This window comes from Gigantopelta aegis, chromosome 14 (assembly GCF_016097555.1).
Source record: "Gigantopelta aegis isolate Gae_Host chromosome 14, Gae_host_genome, whole genome shotgun sequence".
Lineage (NCBI taxonomy): Eukaryota > Metazoa > Mollusca > Gastropoda > Neomphalida > Peltospiridae > Gigantopelta > Gigantopelta aegis.
The window spans coordinates 11258333-11280345 of NC_054712.1; the positions used below are offsets into that span (position 1 = coordinate 11258333).

A 22013-nucleotide genomic window follows, 5' to 3' on the forward strand; every position below is an offset into this window, starting at 1 on the left:
ACCGAAATGTTCAATTCAATGTCATAATGGCGTTCCAGATAAAGTCTAATATCCCTGAAGAGATCTAAGGGTAATTTTGGACCTTGTTGCAGGGCGTTCATTACGTCCAGGGAGAAATTCTTCTTGGACGGCAGCAGATTCAGCTGGTTGCGATGCTTCTGCTACCAATTGGCGACTCGAGTCTTATGTGTGTACGATTGATAACATTTATTGTTCACATGATACACAAACTGATCATGATCAACCCTCTCTAGTCTCACTGAAACAATGTCCTTTCGAATTTGTGCGGCTTCTATGATCTTCTTCTGCAATTCTGGATTTCTGCATGTCGGTTCACCCGTGTCTTTTTGACAAATGATGCCTTTATTCACGTCAAAGTCCTCACGAAGTTCAGACCTGCGTCTCTTCAGTGAAATCCCAGAAAGATCATTGGAATCTTGTAAAAAAAAAAAAAAAAGGGAGTGTCATACGGGCCTTGAAATTGCGATTTGTTACCAGCATAAGTGAGTTGTATGGGAAGGTTACATATAAGTGTAAAAGTGCTGCAACTGAACACACAGCTTCCATGGCCTACACTCTACAGCCCTCAGTGCAGTACATAGATGATCAGTTCGATCAGTATCTAGGCCAACATGCTTAATAGTGTTATAGGGGCCTACTTGTACTTACCATTGGATTTCGCCAACTTGTAATAATGTATTGGGATTAGGAATGGTCTCAATAGATTCAGTGTTTTTGAAAAACTAAGTAAAGACACAAAAATTAACAATTTCGGTGCAACATGCGAAAAGTTACAAGGGAACAATGATGCAGCGGCCATATTGGCAGCCATATTGGATTTAGCCATCTTGTAATAATGTCTAGGGATTAGGAATAGTCTTAATGGATTCCTTGACTCCAAAAACATAGATAAAGACATAAAACTTATTAATTTAGCCTAAGTATGTGAAAAGTTACAAACAGAGAACAATGACGTGGCTGCCATTTAGGCAGTCATATTGGATTTTAACATCTTATAATAATGTCTTGGGATTAGGAATGGTGTCAATGGATTCCTTGTTCCTGAAAACCTAAGTAAAGACACAATACAAAATTTACAAGGGAACAATGACGCAGCGGCCGTATTGGCATACATATTGGATTCCGCCATTATGTAATAATGTATCGGGGTTAAAAATGGTTTAATTTGATTACTTGACCCTGAAACACTAGGTAAAGACACCAACATTATCCATCTAGCTACATTTTCTGGCACGTTATACCTGATTTACTGTTATGGTGGCTATATTGGACACCATCTTGAATATATCCCCTTCTACCCATGATCTGCGATGTCCACCCAAGTTTTTTTTCACTCTCCCAGGGGTCCCCTACTAGGATCCAAGAGTCAAAATGAGGGGACATATGATTGCACATAGGACTCCCCTCAACCCCCGGACTAATATGTAAGTGTTACCAAAGAGGCTATAGTATAAATGTAATTGCACTGAGATGCAATGTCACATGTGTGACTATTAACTATTATAATTAAATAATATTGTTACATGTTGATACTTGTTTGTTTTGACTTTATTGAAAGATAAAAGTGATTGATTGGTATACTTTACATTTATCTGATTCCCAGGATTACTACTACTACTACTTCTACTACTACTACTACTACTACTACTACTACTACTACTACTACTACTACTACTACTACTACTACTACTACTACTACTACTACTACTACTACTACTACTACTACTACTATACAGCTCTGCATACTCTACTTCCATTACAAATACTGTTACTGTTGTGACCATCAGTTTTACAAATAGAAGTACCAATATCACCAACACTTGGCAAATAGTTCAACTATTATATCAGACGTCCATAACCACTACAATTCCTTCTACATGTATTAATGACTAGTATCAAATGTTTACTGTGTATTAAAACAACGACAACCTATAAACATAGGTGTTCAATTCCATTTATGAAGATCTATAATTGATGACATATCTACTATTCTGTTTTATTCCAGACTGCCCCAGTCCTCCTGACATACCAAATGGTAATCAACTATTTGTCGCATCAACTGCTTCTAGATCTCAGGGGACGTCCTTGCAGTATACCTGTAAGACAGGGTTTGTACCTGACAATGATCTTACAACTATAACCTGCCAAGTCAGCGCCACCTGGACAAACATAGTTTGTAAACGTAAGATATTTTTAACACATTTATTATGAATACAATATTCCATAGCACATTTATTTCCTTTTTTTTCTTGTATTCTAATATTAACATACTTCGGTATAAAAGATTGTTAAGATAAAAAGGACCTAAATATTCTTATTTATCATGCAACCAGGCTTGCTATTGACCTGATAACCCCTACCTGATAATTCAAAGTATTATCTTGTCACTAGGAAGTGTTATCATGTCACTAGGAAATGAGTTGTGGGCATGGCGGATGTTTGCTCAATTTTCAGGTAGATCGTTTTCTCATTTTTCAAACATCCATTTGCAGCAATAATTGTTGAACTGCATAAATAAATGTAATATTTACACTTCCTGTAACATCAAATTACTTTTTATTTTTCAATTCTCCATTATTCGCTCCCATTCGGAACTAGCCAGCATTTTGAATTAACATTTTGAAACAAAAAAAGCAAAAAGAATGTTTACAGTCACTAGCAGCCAGTGATGTAGATCTTCAGGTCACACATAAACTTGAGTTTATTATCACAGAAAAAGGTAAACAAATTGTAATGTTGTAACACAACAGACTTTGAAATATAATCAAAATATTTAAAATTTGGAAACACATAACGTTTAGGCTGGCTATGCCACTCCCAAGATGTTTTCGGGCACCTGCTATTGTCTGACTTCGGTAGTAGTTTCTACATGATAACACTAATAGTTTCTATACCACTTTTGACTGAAACATATTACAAAAATATTACTTGAAAAGGGTTGCATGGTAAAAAATATCAGATTAACTACCTTTTGATATCGTGGTTATTTGGCTCGGTTCAATAACGGTGTAACAGGCCTCGCCAAATAACCACCATATCAAAACGTAGTAACCTGATATTCTATATTTACTCGAGTCAATATTCTGCCTAATTTTGATTACCCACCCCCTCCCAACAAAACCAAACATTGCTTGTAGTAGAAGAGGGTGGAGTGAATGAAGTCTGAATGGTGGAATGTATAATTTAAATTCAACATTTAATGCTGAATGGGAAATATTTAAACTTAAATGCATCAGTTGAAACAAAATGTTGAGCTATTATAATTGAAGACATAAATTATGACTGTTTGTTTTTGTGGGCTTTATAGTAATGTTTCTGTATGTTTTTGACATTTATTTTTGGAGGGGGTAGCATCAGCGTAAGGGGCGGAGTGGGGGAACGGGAGATAATCCCCCAACTGCTGGAGCAAAGTTACTCGTTTAGACACAATGGATGGAGACATTCGGGCAAAAGAAGCTTCTGCACTGACAAGGTAGTAGACGGGATTCGGGTGAGTTTATCATGCTTTATATCTCCAGGACCAAACTGCTCCAGCCTCCTTGCCTTTGCAAATAGCAATCAACTATTTGACCCATCAACAGTTAACCAGTGTACGGAGAAACCTTGCAGTTTAACAATATATATGCCGAATGTAAAAGGAAAAAAATGTTATGACAAAACTGGATCTACAACTTTATTAAAACATGTGACTTTACATTTTTAGGACCAGATTGCCCCATTCCTCCTGTCATAGCAAACAGCAATGAACAGTTTGTGCGATCAACAGTTTCCACAGTGTATGGAGCTACTTTACAGTATGAATGTAAATCAGGGTTTGTCGCTGAAAATGGTGTCACAGCCGTCACTTGTGGTGTAGACGCCACATGGACAAGCATAATTTGTAAACGTAAGTGACCAGTGAACTATACTGGACTTCTTAGTTGTTCTTTAAAAAAGAAATCATCATCATCATCATTATTATTTATGATTCTGATTCTGATTCTGATTATTATTATTATGCAAGGACATCCGTTCATTGCAATTAACCATAACTGTTACAGTGTATTTTTAATAATCGCAGATAGATCTAACAACTGATATAGTTGCTAGCAAACAATCATTTGGTCTAGAATGGTTTTATGCTATATGCAAAGGACAGGCTTTTATAATAAGTAGTTTAAATGTGTCAAAACAGTTTTAGGATTGCAGTCCTCCCTCAAAGTGCCATCATGTAAAGTACTAACGAACGGCAGTCCTACAGACCAAATAGCGATATTCTTTTGACTTGGCGTTCTAGATCTACACGTTTATTAAAAACAGCTGACTTTTAATTTTTAGGACCAGACTGTCCCAGTCCTCCCAACATAGCAAACAGCAATGAACAATTTGTCCGATCAGCAGTTTCCACAGTGTACGGAACTACCTTGAAGTACCAATGTAAATCAGGGTTTGTCGCTGAAAATGGTGTCACAACCATCACCTGTGGTGTAGGTGCTACATGGACAAGCCTAGTTTGTAAACGTAAGTGACCGAAACCAATATAATTATTAAAGTGTAATAGGAAACTTGGCCAATGGTCTTATTTACTACTTGGTGAAAGTCACTCTTATCTGTTTCTTTCTTAAACTTTATGCTTTATTTGCTTGATAAAGGAAACATGTATTATTCTTTCTGATTTCTAGTTCTTGATTTTTCACCTGTTAGTCAATTCAATCTTGTTTTAACCTGTAGGTAATACTAAACCAAATAATTTCCGGCTGGGTCAAAGTTCGAGGTGCAACTTTATACAGAGCAGTTAACATCACAAGTATTTTGATTGATGATACATATGAGTGTGTTGGTTGCAAAAACAATTAGTTTCATTTGTGCCAAAAATGTATGCAATTTTATTTCATCTAGTATCACTGTGTCTAATAACATTGTGCTTGAAATATGTACAGGGTACCTGTAAAAAAGTACTAAAATTTTGTGCAGAATTTGGGTAGTCATAAACGCTACTTGTTATTCCTGAAATGAGCAGCTGACCCCCACATTTTTCTGATTCACTTTAAGGGTAGAGGGGTGGTAGTATTTATACCCATGGTGTTCATGTTGACTGATACGCTGCAGGAAGGAATTTTAGCCACATATGTTACTATTGTCGTCTATGGGATTGGATTTGGTAGTATACACTCTGTACCAGTTTTATGAGTATGTTGTCTAGGTGGTTTCATAGAAACTTTCTATCATTTCTATTGGAAAATCATTAACATTATTGACGATGGAAATTGGTTTTATCTAGTGGAAATATATAAGTCTTAGCTTTATAGTAAACATTGTTAGAAACAAAACTAGACCAGTGAATTTATTTAGACGTCTGACTTTACATTTTCAGGACCAGACTGCCCCAGTCCTCCTGTCATAGCAAACAGCAATGAACAATTTGTCCGATCAACAGCTTCTACAGTATACGGAGCTACCTTGCAGTATCAGTGTAAATCAGGGTTTGTCGCTGAAAATGGTATCACAACCGTCACCTGTCGTCTAGGCGCCTCGTGGACAAGCATAGTTTGTAAACGTAGGTGACCAGTGAACTATACTGGGCTTCTTAGTTGTTCTTTAAAAAAGAAATCATCATCATTATTATTTATGATTCTGATTCTGATTATTATTATTATTATTATGCAAGGACATCCGTTCATTGCAATTAACTATAACTGTTACAGTGTATTTTTAATAATCGCAGATAGATCTAACAACTGATATAGTTGCTAGCAAACAATCATTTGGTCTAGAATGGTTTTATGCTATATGCAAAGGACAGGCTTTTATAATAAGTAGTTTAAATGTGTCAAAACAGTTTTAGGATTGCAGTCCTCCCTCAAAGTGCCATCATGTAAAGTACTAACGAACGGCAGTCCTACAGACCAAATAGCGATATTCTTTTGACTTGGCGTTCTAGATCTACACGTTTATTAAAAACAGCTGACTTTTAATTTTTAGGACCAGACTGTCCCAGTCCTCCCAACATAGCAAACAGCAATGAACAATTTGTCCGATCAGCAGTTTCCACAGTGTACGGAACTACCTTGCAGTACCAATGTAAATCAGGGTTTGTCGCTGAAAATGGTATCACAACCGTCACCTGTGGTCTAGGCGCCTCGTGGACAAGCATAGTTTGTAAACGTAAGTAACTTGTTAACTATTTTAATTCTTATTAGTGTAGGCCTTTATGTCGTATAGAAAAAAGGTTCGTTTAAAATGTTTGTAAAAAGTGAACTACCACTTTATTCTGCATTATATTATTATAAATAGGGTGGAAACTTTTTCTCGACTTCTAACCGTGAATAAATTGAATAAATCCAAGATGGCCACCTTAGAAGTCATGAAATATACTTTATGCCATATCCCTTTGCAAACAGTTAACATAAAGACATGAATGAGGGGGTCTTTTTATTCGTTTTAATACATAAGAAATCTGTTTTTGCCATCTATAGATCGACAAAATGAAATGGAACCCAGATGGAAAGAAAGAAAGAAAGAAATGTTTTATTTAATGACACACTCAACACATTTTATTTACGGTTATATGGCGTCAGACATATGGTTAAGGACCACACAGATTTTGAGAGGAAACCCGCTGTCGCCACTACATGGGCTACTCTTCCGAATAGCAGCAAGGGATCTTTTATTTGCGCTTCCCACAGGCAGGATAGCACAAACCATGGCCTTTGTTGAACCAGTTATGGATCACTGGTCGGTGCAAGTGGTTTACACCTACCCATTGAGCCTTGCGGAGCACTCACTCAGGGTTTGGAGTTGGTATCCGGATTAAAAATCCCATGCCTCGACTGGGATCCGAACCCAGTACCTACCAGCCTGTAGACCGATGGCCTGCCACGACGGCACCGAGGCCAGTGGAACCCAGATGGAGCCATATATGTGTAAAAAATAGCGGTGGTTGGCAGTCCACAAAGTGGAACATGAAGGAAAGAAACCAATTTATTTTCTTCAAGCATTTAATCTGAACAAACAAATTCCATATAGATAATATGAATACATCTATATGAATATTTTCATCATCAACTCATTCATCCTCATCCATGTCTTTCATAGCTAGATCATCTGAGTTAGCTTGGTTGTTGCAACTGAAGTTCACACAGTCACACACTTCTGTTCAAACATTCAATCGGAACAGACTAACTCTATGATAGAAACACATCTAGGATAGAAGCTTTTTCATCATCAACTCATTCATTTTCATCCATGTCCCTCATAGCTAGATCATCTGAGTTAGCTTGGTTGCTGCAGCTGAAGTTCACACAGCCACACACTTCTGTGCTTGGAATATTGTTATTCCGACAGCTACATGTCCCCGTGCATCCACGTTTGCATCCACACTTTACCAAGTTCATCACAGCTGCAGGGGCTGGAGGATTCAGACATCTTACTGAAAAATAATGATGTCTAGTCATGTTATACTCCCATCCACAATCGACAGGAGACGGGAGGCGTGGATGGCTTTCTCCAGCCTTTCTCCAAATCATTGCTATGTAATGTGCCCATTAAATATGCAGTGTTAGTGAGCCAGTCATTGGGGAAAGACTCTTTCCCTCAGCTGCGCGATTGGAGTACAAGAACAAGTGAAGCTCGATCACTTTGATGTACACTCTGGACTTGTATAATTGACAGACGAATCATTCTAACTGGTAGTATACTTCTTGCGATAGGTCTCGGTACCTTAAAGATTCCAAATCATTAAGTATGTCATCATTACACCCCATAAACACTTTGAAGCACCACTCTTTGGTTCTCCCAGCAAATCGTCTAGACATGTCCAATCCTGTTAGAGCATGGAAGCCTAATATTGCTGAAGCATGTCTTTGTCCTAACTTGTCATACACTGGTTGGACTGGTATGTTTTTCTTGAGGTTTCTCTTCCATGTAAGGAAGCATATATCACTGGGTAGTCATGGGTACATTTGGACCATCAGAAGGAAAACATCAGTGTCGGGAGATGCATGACAACCTCTGCATTTTTGTTAATTGAAAGAGCATGCAGCAGGAGTAAGGTGTCAGAAGGGCAGTTGGAACACAAGTGTTGCCCTTAATGTCTGTCCCTGATGTAATGATGAATTTCTTCAATTGGCTTTTTGGACTCTTGCTATGACCTGTATTCTTTGCAGCTAGGTTAAATTGTAAGTTCTGCTTTTGTCTTGATATTCGAGAGGAAATCCTTCAGAAAAATATTCTGGATTAAAGTAGTGTCCTTGACATGGTAATATGTCGATTTTCTCTTTGTCCGTTTTCCTCTCATTTGTTCTTTGTGGGAGCTGTCGAGATATCTGTCGAATACCAACCTCACGTCATCGTAACTGCCGGCCATGTTGCTGGGATGGTCGAGAAAGACTTGTACAAAATCGTTGCATGTCCTGATTTGGTCGGTCTTAGATATTGCATTCACGAAGGCCATGCCATCGACAATTATCACTTTATACTTTGGTAAGGTGTCATCGCTTTCTGCTATGGCTTCTGTTGCTACGTCTGGGGCATATGTAATCTCTGATGCTTCTATCTCTTGGACATTTTTGTTGTCAGAGGCATTAGTCGTGGACGTTTCTATGGCTGGAGTGTGTATGACAAGACTGTTCGATCTGATGCAAATAGAGATTGTGGTACTATGCCAAATCCATAGGTACCTATGCATTCCTTTAGACCATGCTATGCTCGACTTCTTGAGATGACGATGAGGTTTTGCAACAGTCCATGCTCCTCTTTGATCTTTGCTAGCTTTCCGCCCGCATTCACTTCTATCATGGCATTTGAGGTCGTGAATGTTTTGAGCTGCTTCTTCGCTATTTTGCCATACACACACCACACCCCCACCACACCCCCAACAAAGTCGTCCTTCTGTCAGGCATTCAATGACGAATTCCACAAACATGCGTTGTCAAATCTGGTCTCGTTCCAAGATGTCTTTCGACACTTTTTCAGTCATAACGTCCTTTGTAAGAAGATTGTGAATCTCGTCCTGATCTTCAGTTGCCATGAATGGGTTTCCATGTTCACGGAATACGTCAGTCAGTTTACAAGCATTCTTCATCATTCGAGAGAGCTTCCCACCTGCGATTTCATGGTGTTGTGTTCTTTTGTCATTGTTGTCAATGGCGTATTCTGTTACAGATTCGTGCAGTAATTTGGACAGCTCTGGTGCTATGAGGAAGAACTTGTCAATCCCATGGTCTGGAGCTATTGAAGTGAAGCCAGCCACACCTTTCGTCACACAGAAGTTTCCTTTCATGAATTCTGCATAGATGTCTGGATGTTGTCTTTCAGTTTCCTGCATCGTCGAAATATACAGAGGAAGCAAGCGAGCATAGTTTTTATGATCATGAGCGAAGAAATACTTTGTAAGAGACTCTATGCTTTCCATGTGCAGTAGAAGGATCATTTCAAACTGTTTCTTGTAGTTCAGAACAAAGTGTTGCATCTTGTTTGCATTTCCTCCGAATTCGGCTAGCTTCTTCATAATATCTCTGGACTCGAATACCGTCATTACTTATCTGACAGTTTCACTTAGCTCCTTCCTTTTCTCCATGCTTTGGTTGATGTATCTACGGTATGCCTCGCCAAGCCGAGTAGCTGCCGAGTACAATACTGGCCTTTCCTCGGGATCTGTTGTCAGGAAACTTTGAAAGTACAGATTGTATACAGTCTAGCCTCGACCAACACATTACTGCCAAGTAAGGTACAGCAACAAAAGGCAGCAACAAATTGCAAGACTTATAGTACAGTATATAGTACAATATTGTATGTCAATAGCCGTCATTGTTTTGCACATATATGGCTGCTATCTTGGTTCCATTTCACTGTTTCGATCTATAGATGGCAAAAACAGATTTCTCATGTATTAAAATGCATAAAAAAACAGACCCCTCATTCATGTTTTTATTTTAACTGGTTGCAAAGATATGGCATAAAGTATATTTCAAACTTTCTTTCCTTTGCTAGCTAAAGGAAATGTATTATTATTTGTGAGTTCTGGTTCTTGGTTTTTCATTTGTCTATTAAATCTCGTTTCAACCTGTATCAGTTTTCTTAGTATGTTGTCTAGGTGTGTTGTGCCCTGAATTGTAATAAATTACCTGAATTGTAATACCTTCCTTGAATTATAATAAAAAGTGCCCTGAATTGTAATACTGACTTGAATTATAATAAAACTGCCCTGAATTGTAATAAACTAGCTGACTTGAATTGTAACAAAGAATTGCCCTGATTTGTAAAAACCAGAGCTGCTTTGAATTGTAATAAGGTACCGATTTTCAAAAATGGAAAGGTATGTGTGCTTGAACGACACCACACAGCATTTCCTCAATTTGAGGCTTTTGAGTTTATTATATTTAAGACAATCAATACTGCCACATAGGCTTCTCCTTTCGACTATCAGCAAATAGGTGTGTTACTCGCACTCACAAATAGTGTATACAACGACGTTTCATATACCAGCTATGGAACACACAATAGCCGTGATATTTATATTTTTGCAGTTCTTTAATCTGTGTTTTTATTTGACTATTGAATTTTTATATTGATGCGGTTCATCATTTAATGTTTTGCATTTACCATAGTTTGACACCCAATAGCCGATGTATTTTTCGTGCTGGGGTGTCGTTAAACATTCATTCATTCATTCACAATAGCGAATTGGACCATTTCAGAATAACCTCAGGTGTTTTATGGGTTATATATATTTATTTATGGGTGATCGAGCCTCCTCGGTGGACTCATTGGATTTTTTTCTCGTCACAACCAGTAACCATGATTACTATATATTAAATACCGTGTTAGTTGATATTATGTCTGTGCATGTAAATATTAGTTACTGTTTTCCGGTAGAAATATCTAATGTAGTGGGAGCAGATTTCTTCCCTCACTATCTAGACCAAGTGTCACAACCATATGTTCGATACCAAACAGCCGTAATTTAAAATGTGCTCAGATATTGTAAAACAAAGAAATTCCAGAATGGCAGCTTCTTGTAATTTTGAAAAAATCGAAATACATCTCATGCTGCCATATCTAAACGCCATGATGCTACTGAAGTCTTCTGACCTTGCAGAAAGTCTGGAATATTTGCAATGCCTCTTCCTCTTTTGTAATGGGCTTGGAGGTGGACACTATCTGAGATTTTAACACAGGGTACTGATGGTAACATTACGTACCCTTAAATCTTGCCACTTAATATATGTATAGCATGTGTGACATTGTAATTTTGTATAAATCGCCATATGGAAACTGCTGTCCAAACTGTGTCAAAGTGGACAAAATGCAGTGTCTAATTTCAAAATATTTCCAAACCCAATCCCTCTAATACGACAATTTATGGTCTGTGATGTTTTTAGTATTTACCTTCAATTATTTTCTGCCAGAAAGCCATAAAAAAAACCCACGTAAATATGTATGGAAAAAAACCCGTGTAACAAGGAAGATAAGTTTATTAATGAACAGTTTGAACAAAATTGGATTATTAAATTATATACAGGCGCGGGATTTAAGCTCAGTCGGTAGAGCTCTCACCTGAGGTGTTTGGGTCGCAGGATGGAACCTACTCGATAGAGCTGGCTACCACTGGACATTTTTCGTTCAAACCTGTGCAAAACGACTGGTATATACCAAAGCGTGTGGTATGTAGTGCCCCGTCTGCGAGTAAGTGCATATAAAAGACCACTTATTGTTATTCAGTAGGAGTAGCCCATAACGTGGCGGCATTAGATTTCTCCTCTCATTATCTGTGTGGTTCTTAACCATATGTCCGACGCCATGTTACTGTAATAAAATGAGTATAGTGCATCTTTAAATAAAGCATTTCTTCTTCTTAAAGTATTAACTGATTGAATTTTAGTCATATGTGTGCATGTGCGTATGTGTTATTGTGTGTATGTATATATGTATTGATGTATGAATGTCTATATATTGTATGTATGTCGAGGTTGACTGTTACATGCATAGTTATTAACGCACTGGCGCAGGTGATAATTAAATCCTTTCTGGCCTCACGAATTGTTCCATGCCGTTGCTGGGACTCGACCCTGTGCCACCGAATCGCCCGCAAATTGCAGACTTGCCACGATACCTTCTGAGCTATTGAGGCATCCATAAAAGGATGTCCTTTAACTCAGCTATATGCATGCACCCCACCCACCCCCGCACACACACACACACACACACATACATACATACATACATACACAAATTCCAACAAACTATTGCGGATAACATGCTAATATTTAAGGGAAGGTACCAAGTTTAATTCAAAATGGCCCATGTATACACTACAATAAATGTCACACATATTTTATTTTATGTTATCTAGTGGTGTAAAACATAATTTCCGTTATGCTATTATTAACTGAATAAATAATTTTAAAATATATATACATGTATAAGAGTAAGACAACATGGCTAATTTATGTGTCGTGGGTGATTGGTGCTATAGTCCTATCCCATTGATCTACCAATGGTATGCAGTTACAAAATTAGTTCCGGTAAAAATGTCCAAAGGTACAGAGTTATAACGGTTGAATAGCTGGTAAGGGATTCCCTGCCCAGCACAACCCAGAGACATAACAGTCAAACATCTGTTGAGCAGCCATTTATCCTAAATGCCACCTTATTGTACTCCCTAATCGTCTAATATAGAACAAACTGACCTGTATGAAGCAGCCACTTTTCTTAAAAGGCCACAATTTTTACTCCCTTGGGAGGCCGACTAATATAGGTTTGACTTTACATAATTAAACACACATACGCACGCACCCGCACACCCGCACACGCACACAGACATACACATACACATACATAATAACAAACCATATACTTTGTATAGTACTTTGGATATCTAGGCCTAAATTATGGCTGTGATACTTGGTATAGGCGAGTGTGGAGAAGAAAGAAAGTTTGTTTCATTTAACGACACTACTAGAGTACATTGATTTATTAATTATCGGCTACTGAATTTCAAACATTTGGTCATTGTGACACGTAGTAAAAAAAACCGCACTAAATTTGTCCATTAGTACCAAGTGATATCCATAGACAGGACAGTACATACCACGGCCTTCAAATATACCAGTCGTGGGGCACTGGCTCGGACGGCAATATGAGAGAATTGTTCCACCAAGCGGATTTGATCCTGTGACCGATGCACCTCAGGCGAGCGCTCTTATCGACTGAGCTAGATCCCGCCCCCGACATGGTTAAAGGCTACAAAGATACTAAGATAGAAAACATGTTGCCTCCACTCCTTGTGTTATTCTTAGCGATTAACAGCAAGGGATCTTTTATATGCACCATCATATAGACAGGATAATACATACTATGCCAGTTGTGGAGCACTGACTGAAATGACAAATAGCGCAGTCGGTCCATAGACGTATTTGCTGATAGTCGAAAGAAGCCCGTGTGGCAGTAATGATCGTCTTAAATACAATAAACTCAACAGCCTCAAATTGAAGAAATGCGGTGCGGTGTCATTAAGCACACGTTCCTTTCCATTTTTGTGTTATTACAATTCAAGTCGGTATCTTCTTACAGTTCAAGGCAGCCCTGGTTATTAGAAATCAGGGCAATTCTTTGTTACAATTCAAGTCAGCTAGTTTATTACAATTCAGGACAGTTTTATGACAATTCAAGTCAGTATTACAATTCAGGGCAGTTTTTTTTTATTACAATTCAAGGCAAGTATTATAATTCAGGTAATTTATTACAATTCAGGGCACTACTAGGTGGTTTCATAGAAACTTTATATTAGTCCTTTTAAAAAATGGTACATTGGTTTTATTTAGCGGAAATATATAGGTCTTAGCTTTATAATACGTTCTAAATTTATAGTAAACATTGTTAGAAACAAAACTAGATCAGTGAATATATATAAACATCTTACTTTACATTTTTTTGAGGACCAGAGTGCCCCAGTCTTCTTGTCTTTGCAAATAGTAATCAACAATTTAACCCATCATTAGTTTCAACAGCTTTCGGAGCTACCTTGCAGTATGCATGTAATTCAGGGTCTAACGCTCAGAATGGCGTTACTTCTATCACATGTCAGATTGGTGCTACGTGGACAAGTGTAGTTTGCACATGTAAGTGCCTTAATGGATAGAACATGTTTATCTTGTAATTCATTTGACTTACACTTTTGTCTGCTATTTTTAGTTGAAATATTTACAAATCCATATTAATGGATGCGTTTGTGCGTGCTTGTAGGCGTTTGTATGTGTACTAGGTTAGCGTTCAGGCGTGGCGGTACTGGATTGGGGTAATTAGTGAAAGTGTATATTAATGTTAAGCAATTGGGTGTCAAATTGTGCCATTACAAGTGGAGATTATAATTATGGGAGACAGCAATATGTTGCATAGGCGAGGAAGCAGATGAACACATATAAAGTTTGACTTTCGTTGACATCACATGACGTACTACTGTGATATATGTTCTGGTAATTAATGTGTCACATTTCAGTAATCCGATCATGTTCTGAAGTGAAGGCGTGTAACAGTCAGTACGGAGATGGTGAATACTGGATTTACCCGGCTCCTTATGGAACTACAAAAGCTAAGATCTACTGTCGTAATATGAACAGCGGCGCCATCGAATATGTGACCTTGAATACTGTAAATGTAGCGTACAAGCCACCCAATCCAACCGGACTTGTGGAGGAGAGGTATCCCCAGGCGAATCAAAAGGTGGTGGGGAGACTCGCTACAATAAAATTCGAGTCAACATTCAGGTACATACGAGAAATACGATATAGAAGATTTAGTTATTTTTGGCACCACGACCAACAACAGGAACGACAGCAGTTACGGCCATATCAGTGACTATTATTATTAAATCAGATGCAACAGCAGTAAGATCAGTAGTAGGGTTAAGAGTAGTATGAATCCCAAACACGTTCCGCACATCTACGTAATATGCAGTAATAATAAAACATAGTGTCAAATCCCCCAAACGTCCATCGGTTCGAGCAGAAATTGTATGGGCTAATAAAGTTTTGCGCTTTTATTTATTTCAAAAATTACAATTACAACAAAAGGTCTTTGAGAGAAAAGTATGTATGTACAATGATTAATACCAATTATATGTATTTCTTCAAATTATTCCCCTTACTAGATCTTTAAGAAAGTTATTTTCATTGCAGACAATGGAAGTCGACCGAACAGACAGAACATTTGCAGTTACAGTTTTCGGCATACCAAGCGATTACGGTCATGCAGAAGATTGTTACTCATTACATGAAAATAACATCAGAGCGGCATGTGGACCAAAAGGAACATTTAATATTGACACGACTGGAACTGGGCTAATTGTCGATCCAACGGTTAGTTTTAACAGGAGCAGAGCCTCGACAAATACCGATTAACAAAGACTCTGTTGATATTTTCCATATTAAAAATACGCTTGACGAATCCTCTATATATTACATTTGACGGAATTGTAATATAGTTCACGCCGGAATATTCACTGGGAGTTCAAAGTTGTAAATGTCACAGTAGTAACAGCTAGGAGCAATGGTCAGTTATGTTAAATTGCTTTCGTCTGCTGTAACTAGACCGGCACAGATAATTTGGAGCTGCTAGACTCGATAGTTTACATATGCAATGTTTAGTTTACTGATTGGTGTTTTGCCTATGACAAAACGTAATAATAAAAGGAGAGAAAAAAAAAACATTGCTTGTTCACAACTGTCCTACTTCAGTCAGACGCCTGATCAAGAAGTTGCACATTTCTACTGTTTGTGGCAATGACCACCCGAGGTCCATCGAGACTGCTTTATATCTCTGTTTCTATACCGACACTAGAGACTCCATAGCTTACATATGCAATGCTTAGTTTACTGATTGGGGTTTTCCTATGACCAACTGTTAAGAATAAAGGGAGGTCCAAAAGACTGCTTTATTCACAACTGTATACTAAGTCAGACGCCTGATCAAGAAGTCGCACATTTCTAATATGTTTGTGGCAATAATCACCCGAGGTCCATCGAGACTGCTTTATATCTCTGTTTTATACTAAGGAAATAATAGAATTCACTAAACCGTTTGGGGTTAGTTGACCAACTGTTGGGGCAAGTTGGTAGAGGGCGAGCTGGTTTTGGGGCGTGTTGGACAGCATTCGTTTTAACACGGGCGTTCAGATCCTGGTTGGACATTCTGGGTATTATTAAACATCCCGAAAATCTCCCAAAAAGACCCGAATGCCCTTGGTTTTAACGCTGTTCGGTCAAACAAACAAATAAAACAAAACACACAAACAAACCGTATCTCCATTACAGTAGAGGTGTGCGGATCGGCAGTGGTTTGAATGCGCACTTGTTGTGCAGTGCATCACTGAAAAACATATTAAATTTTGGTGGCTCCCCAATGGTTTATTTTCAATTCTATTGTCACACCAGGATTGTTGTTTCAACAGCTGTGGTGTGCCAAGTCCTGTCTGTAGAACAATGCATGTAAAATACTCATAGCTGGTAACCAATACGAAAGAAAGAAAGAAATGTTTTATTTAACGACGCACTCAACACATTTTATTTAGGGTTATATGGCGTCAGACATATGGTTAAGGACCACACAGATTTTGAGAGGAAACCCGCTGTCGCCACTACATGGGCTACGCTTCCGATTAGCAGCAAGGGATCTTTTATTTGCGCTTCCCCCAGGCAGGATAGCACAAACCATGGTCTTTGTTGAACCAGTTATGGATCACTGGTCGGTGCAAGTGGTTTACACCTACCCATTGAGCCTTGCGGGGCACTCACTCAGGGTTTGGAGTTGGTATCTGGATTAAAAATCCCATGCCTCTACTGGGATCCGAACCCAGTACCTACCAGCCTGTAGACCGATGGCCTGCCACGACGCCACCGAGGCCGGTACCAATACTAAATGCTGATTTAATCTATCCTTCTGTAGACCACATGTAGCAGCTGACTATTGATTAAACAATGTTCTGTAATGTGTTTTTATTTTGTTTTATTTTGTCACAAATGACTTAATGTGTTTGTAATATCAAATGATTATTATTATCATTATAGCTGCCGTTTCCTGTGGTTGGTTGGAGAGCCTGGGGTCAGACGGTCCGTAACGCGGATGGTACAAAAATTGACTTACTGTGTGGAGGATTTTGCGGCAGATGTTTGCCTATTAAAGAGATGTTGTTAATTATCGGATCGACTGGTAACTACAGTTAATATGGCTTTAGCTAAACACAAACACTACAAAACTACAATAAAAGAAAACAGAAACAAAACACAATAAAAAAAACGAAATACCAGCACCCCCCCCCCCCCCCCCCCACCAAAACATAATCCCACACAAAAAAACCCCAGAAAAAACAACAAACAAAAAACAACAACAATAACAAGCAAACACACACAAACAAACAAACAAACCCTCCAAACTAATAATAAAATTAATAAAACATACCCATAAAGAAAACCAACAGACGAAAATAAACAACAGTTGTTACAACAACAAAAATCAAGCAAAACAAAACAAACACACCCTCGCAAAAAATCTAAACCAAACAAAATCTCAACATCAAACTCAGTTTTAATTATCAATGCTCTTCTTTTGTTTGCCCTTCTTATTTCTTACCTACGTTTTGTTTTGTGTTGTTTTTGGTTGTTTTGTTTTGTTTGGGGTTTTGTTTGTTTTTTGTTGTTTTATAAAAGTACCACATATTCTTCTGGTCATTGTTTATCTATGGGGCGTGACGTAACCCAGTGGTAAAGCGCTCGCTTGATGCATGGTCGGTTTGTGATTGATCCCCGTCGGTGGGCCCATTGGTCTATTTCGTGTTCCAGCCAGTGCACCACGACTGGTATATCAAAGGCCGTGGTATGTGCTGCCCTGTCTATGACGGTGCATATAAAAGATCCCTTGCTACTAATGGAAAAACGTAGCGGGTTTCCTCTCTGAGACTATATGACAAAAATTACCAAATGTTTGACATCCAATAGCCGATGGTTAATAAATCAATGTGCTCTAGTGGTGTCGTAAAACAAATCAAACTTTTGTTTATCTGTCTTAATACAATTAACGACTTGCAATTTCCACGGCAGAGTGATATTTTATTACTACGTGAAAGTGTATCGTTTGTCACAGCAAAAGCAGTTTTGTAATGTCATCAACACTGTGTTTATTTTGTCGACATGTTGCTGTGGTCACTTAATGTAAAACCCAATCCATACTTTTTTTATGAATAATTACCACCACCACCTAAACTGTATTTGTTTAAATGTATTTCTAAAGTTGCATTACTATCTAATTATACAACCTTTACTGTAATGACCAAGAAGTTTAAATATGAAGTATACAAAAAGGAAAAAAGAAATGTTTTATTTAACGACGCACTCAACACATTAAATTTACGGTTATATGTCGTCAGATATATGGTTAAGGACCACACAGATTTTGAGAGAGGAAACCCGCTGTCGCAACTTCATGGTCTACTCTTTTCGATTAGCAGCAAGGGTTCTTTTATATACACCATCCCACAGACAGGGTAGTACATACCACGGTCTTTGATATACCAGTCGTGGTGCACTGGCTGGAACGAGAAATAGCCCAATGGGCTAACTGACGGGGATCGATCCCACACCGACCGCGCATCGAGCAAGCGCTGTACTACCCCTTGAAGTATACATGCATATAATAGGTAATATATAGGTAACTATAATAATGCTAAAAATAAATAATCTTTTAATGGTCCCTGTCATCAAATGAATCGAGTGTTGTCGTTAATTTGAGATTACTAGTGTTAAAGCGACAGACCCTAGTTTTTAAACACTATGACGTATTTTTTACTATTAGAGCCGTTATTATAATTAAAATTAGAAGCTGCTTATATTTTATTGTTTAGATTATCTATTTTCATACATCGGAAGTGTTTCTGGTCATCCAGGTTTTTGTAATACCCCGAAATACATTTTTCATAATTGTAAAAACGCACGTTCGTCTGAGGAGTAACCATTATCGAGGTAAACTCTAGTCCATTTGCAGACGTTATATTCCCGTTTACACCTCACAGACTTCAGTTGCACTCTATTATAACTTTATCCAGATTAACCAAACTTGGTGTCCATTTTGTCGGGCTAAAACAAGGGTCTGCGTATTTAGACACACGCCGACTGCTGGCCAATGTTTCTCTCTCCACAAATTAATAATAATAAGAAATTTTACCTATGCCACCATATCTAAGTGTCTCACTCTCGTGTGCTGTGGACTATTACACAATTGGGTTTTTTTTCTGGCAAGGATGAAATACTTAAAAAACAAAAATAAACACCTTCAATGTATCACTGACAGTTAAAACAGAAATAAATATTGTAATTTGCCATCTGGAAATTCACCGGCCTCGGTGGCGAAGTGGTGAGGCCATCGGACTACAGGCTGCTGAAGTACAGGGTTCGCAGCCCAGTACCGGCTCCAACCCAGATCGAGTTCTTGGGGGCTCTATGTGTCGGTGTAAGGCCATTACACCTTCTTCTCTCTTACTAACCACTAACAACTAACCCATTGTCCTGGACAGACATCCTATATAGCTGAGGTGTGTGCCCAGGACAGCATGCTTGAACCTTAAATGGATGTAAGCACGAAAGTTGAAATGAAATGAAATCTGGAAATTCCATCGGAAAGGTGGATATCCATTCTTATTTATTCCATTAATTTATTATTTTATTTGTGATTGATAGTTAAATGTGGAATATTTGGAAATAGTTCACATAGGGAATAAAATTACATTACTACATGTATATGTCAAATAAAATGTATGTTGGGATTGCAGACGCGTGTTAGTCCTCGATCGGTCCAAACTGAGGGGATTATAGTTTTCGACTCCCTCTTTTAGGCGACTTTCCATCTGTTCCATTTTGAGTTTCCATAATGCCTCAATATATATACTAAGCTGAACTTGGTGTATATATCTTCACCATACAGAGTTACATATCAAGTTTAATTTTCAATATTAACAGATTTGTTACCTGTGATCGTACTTGTATTCAAATAAGAAGAGGTTGATTGTGTTAGTTTTCAGTTATCTATATCAGTTTTGGTAACGTCAGTCACTTAAAACCAATGACAGAACATTTTATTCATAACATTTGTAAATTACAGTTCAACAGAAATGTTATTCATTTATTTATAACTTTTACAATGTTGTCGATACAAGAGTAAATAGACACATACTATGTTTGTTGACAATTAGTGAATTACTTTTACGCGCTGGGTTGGTGCAGGTACCGGGCTGCGGACCCTATACCAGCCAGCCTTAAGTCCGACTGGTTAGCCAATCTGATTAAAATTAGCTCTACTGGTCTCACCAGTAGATCTAACAGCATTGCGTTGACTCCCGTGTGCAGGTGACATTTCATCTATAGATAACAATTTAAATATCGACCAATTACACTTCGCCTTTTATAACGTTATTCGGGAGCATACAAATTCTAAAAATATCGGTCGAGACTATTTATGCAATAGGCGAACTTGTTTGTCTATTTCAACATTGAAAAAACGGGGGGAAAAGTGCAGTAATAAACTCTGGATTGTATACTAGTATAAACAGATTTTATGGCTATACCATCACGGGGTTTTTTTTCGTCTTGAAACGAATTTTATATAAAATTTTATATTGCAATTAATTTCCGGCATACTTCGTAATTCACCCGAATCATTTCGTATACCCTCGGCATAAACTCGAATGTTTTCAAATTCTTTTCAAATCACTGGCATGATTTTGCAAGTAAGGTTTTGATTAGTCGAATGAAAGGTCAACTGGACATGAGCTCCAACGGGCTGCTGTTAGATCCACATGTAATAGTGAAGCTAATTTTAATTAGACTGCCACTGCGCCACCGAAGCCGGTCAAGTAGCTATTGTGGCGATGTCGGATTTCTTCTCTCGCTGTTTAGACCAAATGTCACAGTAATCATACGGCCGTTGTTTAAAATGTGCTGAAGCATATTTAAACTCGCATCCCTATCATTTCTTTATTACTTCCACTATCCGCCACACTTAGTTTTGACAGGTCTTTACACTGTGGGTTTACATAATTATATAGTAATTTTTATTTTTAATGAAAATTATATTCATGAACTTACCTGTGTTTGACACCCAATAGCCGATGTGTATTTTTGTGCTGGGGTTTTGTTAAACATTCATTCATTCATTCATTCATTCAATTTGTGTTGGGGCTAATGTTCAGTGCACATTTCAACCAAATATTTAAAGATAAAATGAGACAAACAGTCAAAATGGCTACATTGTTTGCCCGAGCACTTCTAATCATCTGCGTGCGTTGGATTTCTTTATTTTGTGTTATGTCTATCTTGGACGCATTGAACCGGAGAACTCCATAGGAAGGTGTGTCTAAAACAGACGTGCTTGAACTGCCAAAGCACGTGTTAAATGGATGAATCATTCATTGTGTTGTTTTGTGTTACTTTCAGCACCACCCAGTGCCAGTGCCGTCATACCGACTTGTTCTTAGACTCATGGGGATTCAGAGCTGTTTTCTGATGCAACTTCAACTTCGAACAGCCCATCAACTCGCCATGAGTCCCGCTGCGCAACCTTAACCTAGGACAGCAACCTCCTTTTTTTGGCTTAGTTGGACTTAAAACGTTTTGGCCGCAGTTCAAAATGTTTGTTTATTTTTTTTGTAAAGTCCAACGCTGTTTTTTTTTTGGCAGCCCGTCTAAATTGCTCAAATCACCTTAAAACCTTTTCGGTCGAGCACTCTAATTTTATTGTTTGGACTTAAATGTTTGTAGCTCATTTTGGTTTTCGGTCTTTGAACTAATTACTAAATTCGTATTCCAAATTCCGCCCACCTCCAACTTACCCTCCCCCCTGGCCCGGACCATATACATCAGACTTTAAAGTGACATACCCTAGTTTCAACCCGTGAAAATTAACACTAAGTTTAGTTAATCTACAAACCTGTAACACATTTGGATAAAGTTACAACTGAGTGAAACATGAGT

At 38.1% G+C, this 22013-nt stretch overlaps 1 protein-coding gene across 2 annotated transcripts in view; it reads left to right on the top strand.

The window, feature by feature from the left end:
* Window positions 1-22013, top strand: part of LOC121389001 (zona pellucida sperm-binding protein 3 receptor-like) — a 30917-nt gene that overhangs the window by 8887 nt on the left and 17 nt on the right. The window contains exons 3-11 of one of the 2 annotated variants that reach the window (XM_041520589.1): window positions 2027-2203; window positions 3725-3907; window positions 4339-4521; window positions 5375-5557; window positions 5983-6165; window positions 14498-14765; window positions 15177-15356; window positions 17064-17205; window positions 21477-22013. The exon at window positions 21477-22013 is cut by the window's right edge and continues 17 nt beyond it. In XM_041520589.1, coding sequence (XP_041376523.1) covers window positions 2027-2203; window positions 3725-3907; window positions 4339-4521; window positions 5375-5557; window positions 5983-6165; window positions 14498-14765; window positions 15177-15342 — 1343 coding nt within the window. In that variant the 3' untranslated portion in view covers window positions 15343-15356; window positions 17064-17205; window positions 21477-22013. The remainder of the gene's footprint in view (window positions 1-2026; window positions 2204-3724; window positions 3908-4338; window positions 4522-5374; window positions 5558-5982; window positions 6166-14497; window positions 14766-15176; window positions 15357-17063; window positions 17206-21476) is intronic. The other variant, XM_041520590.1, reaches the window with a different exon arrangement.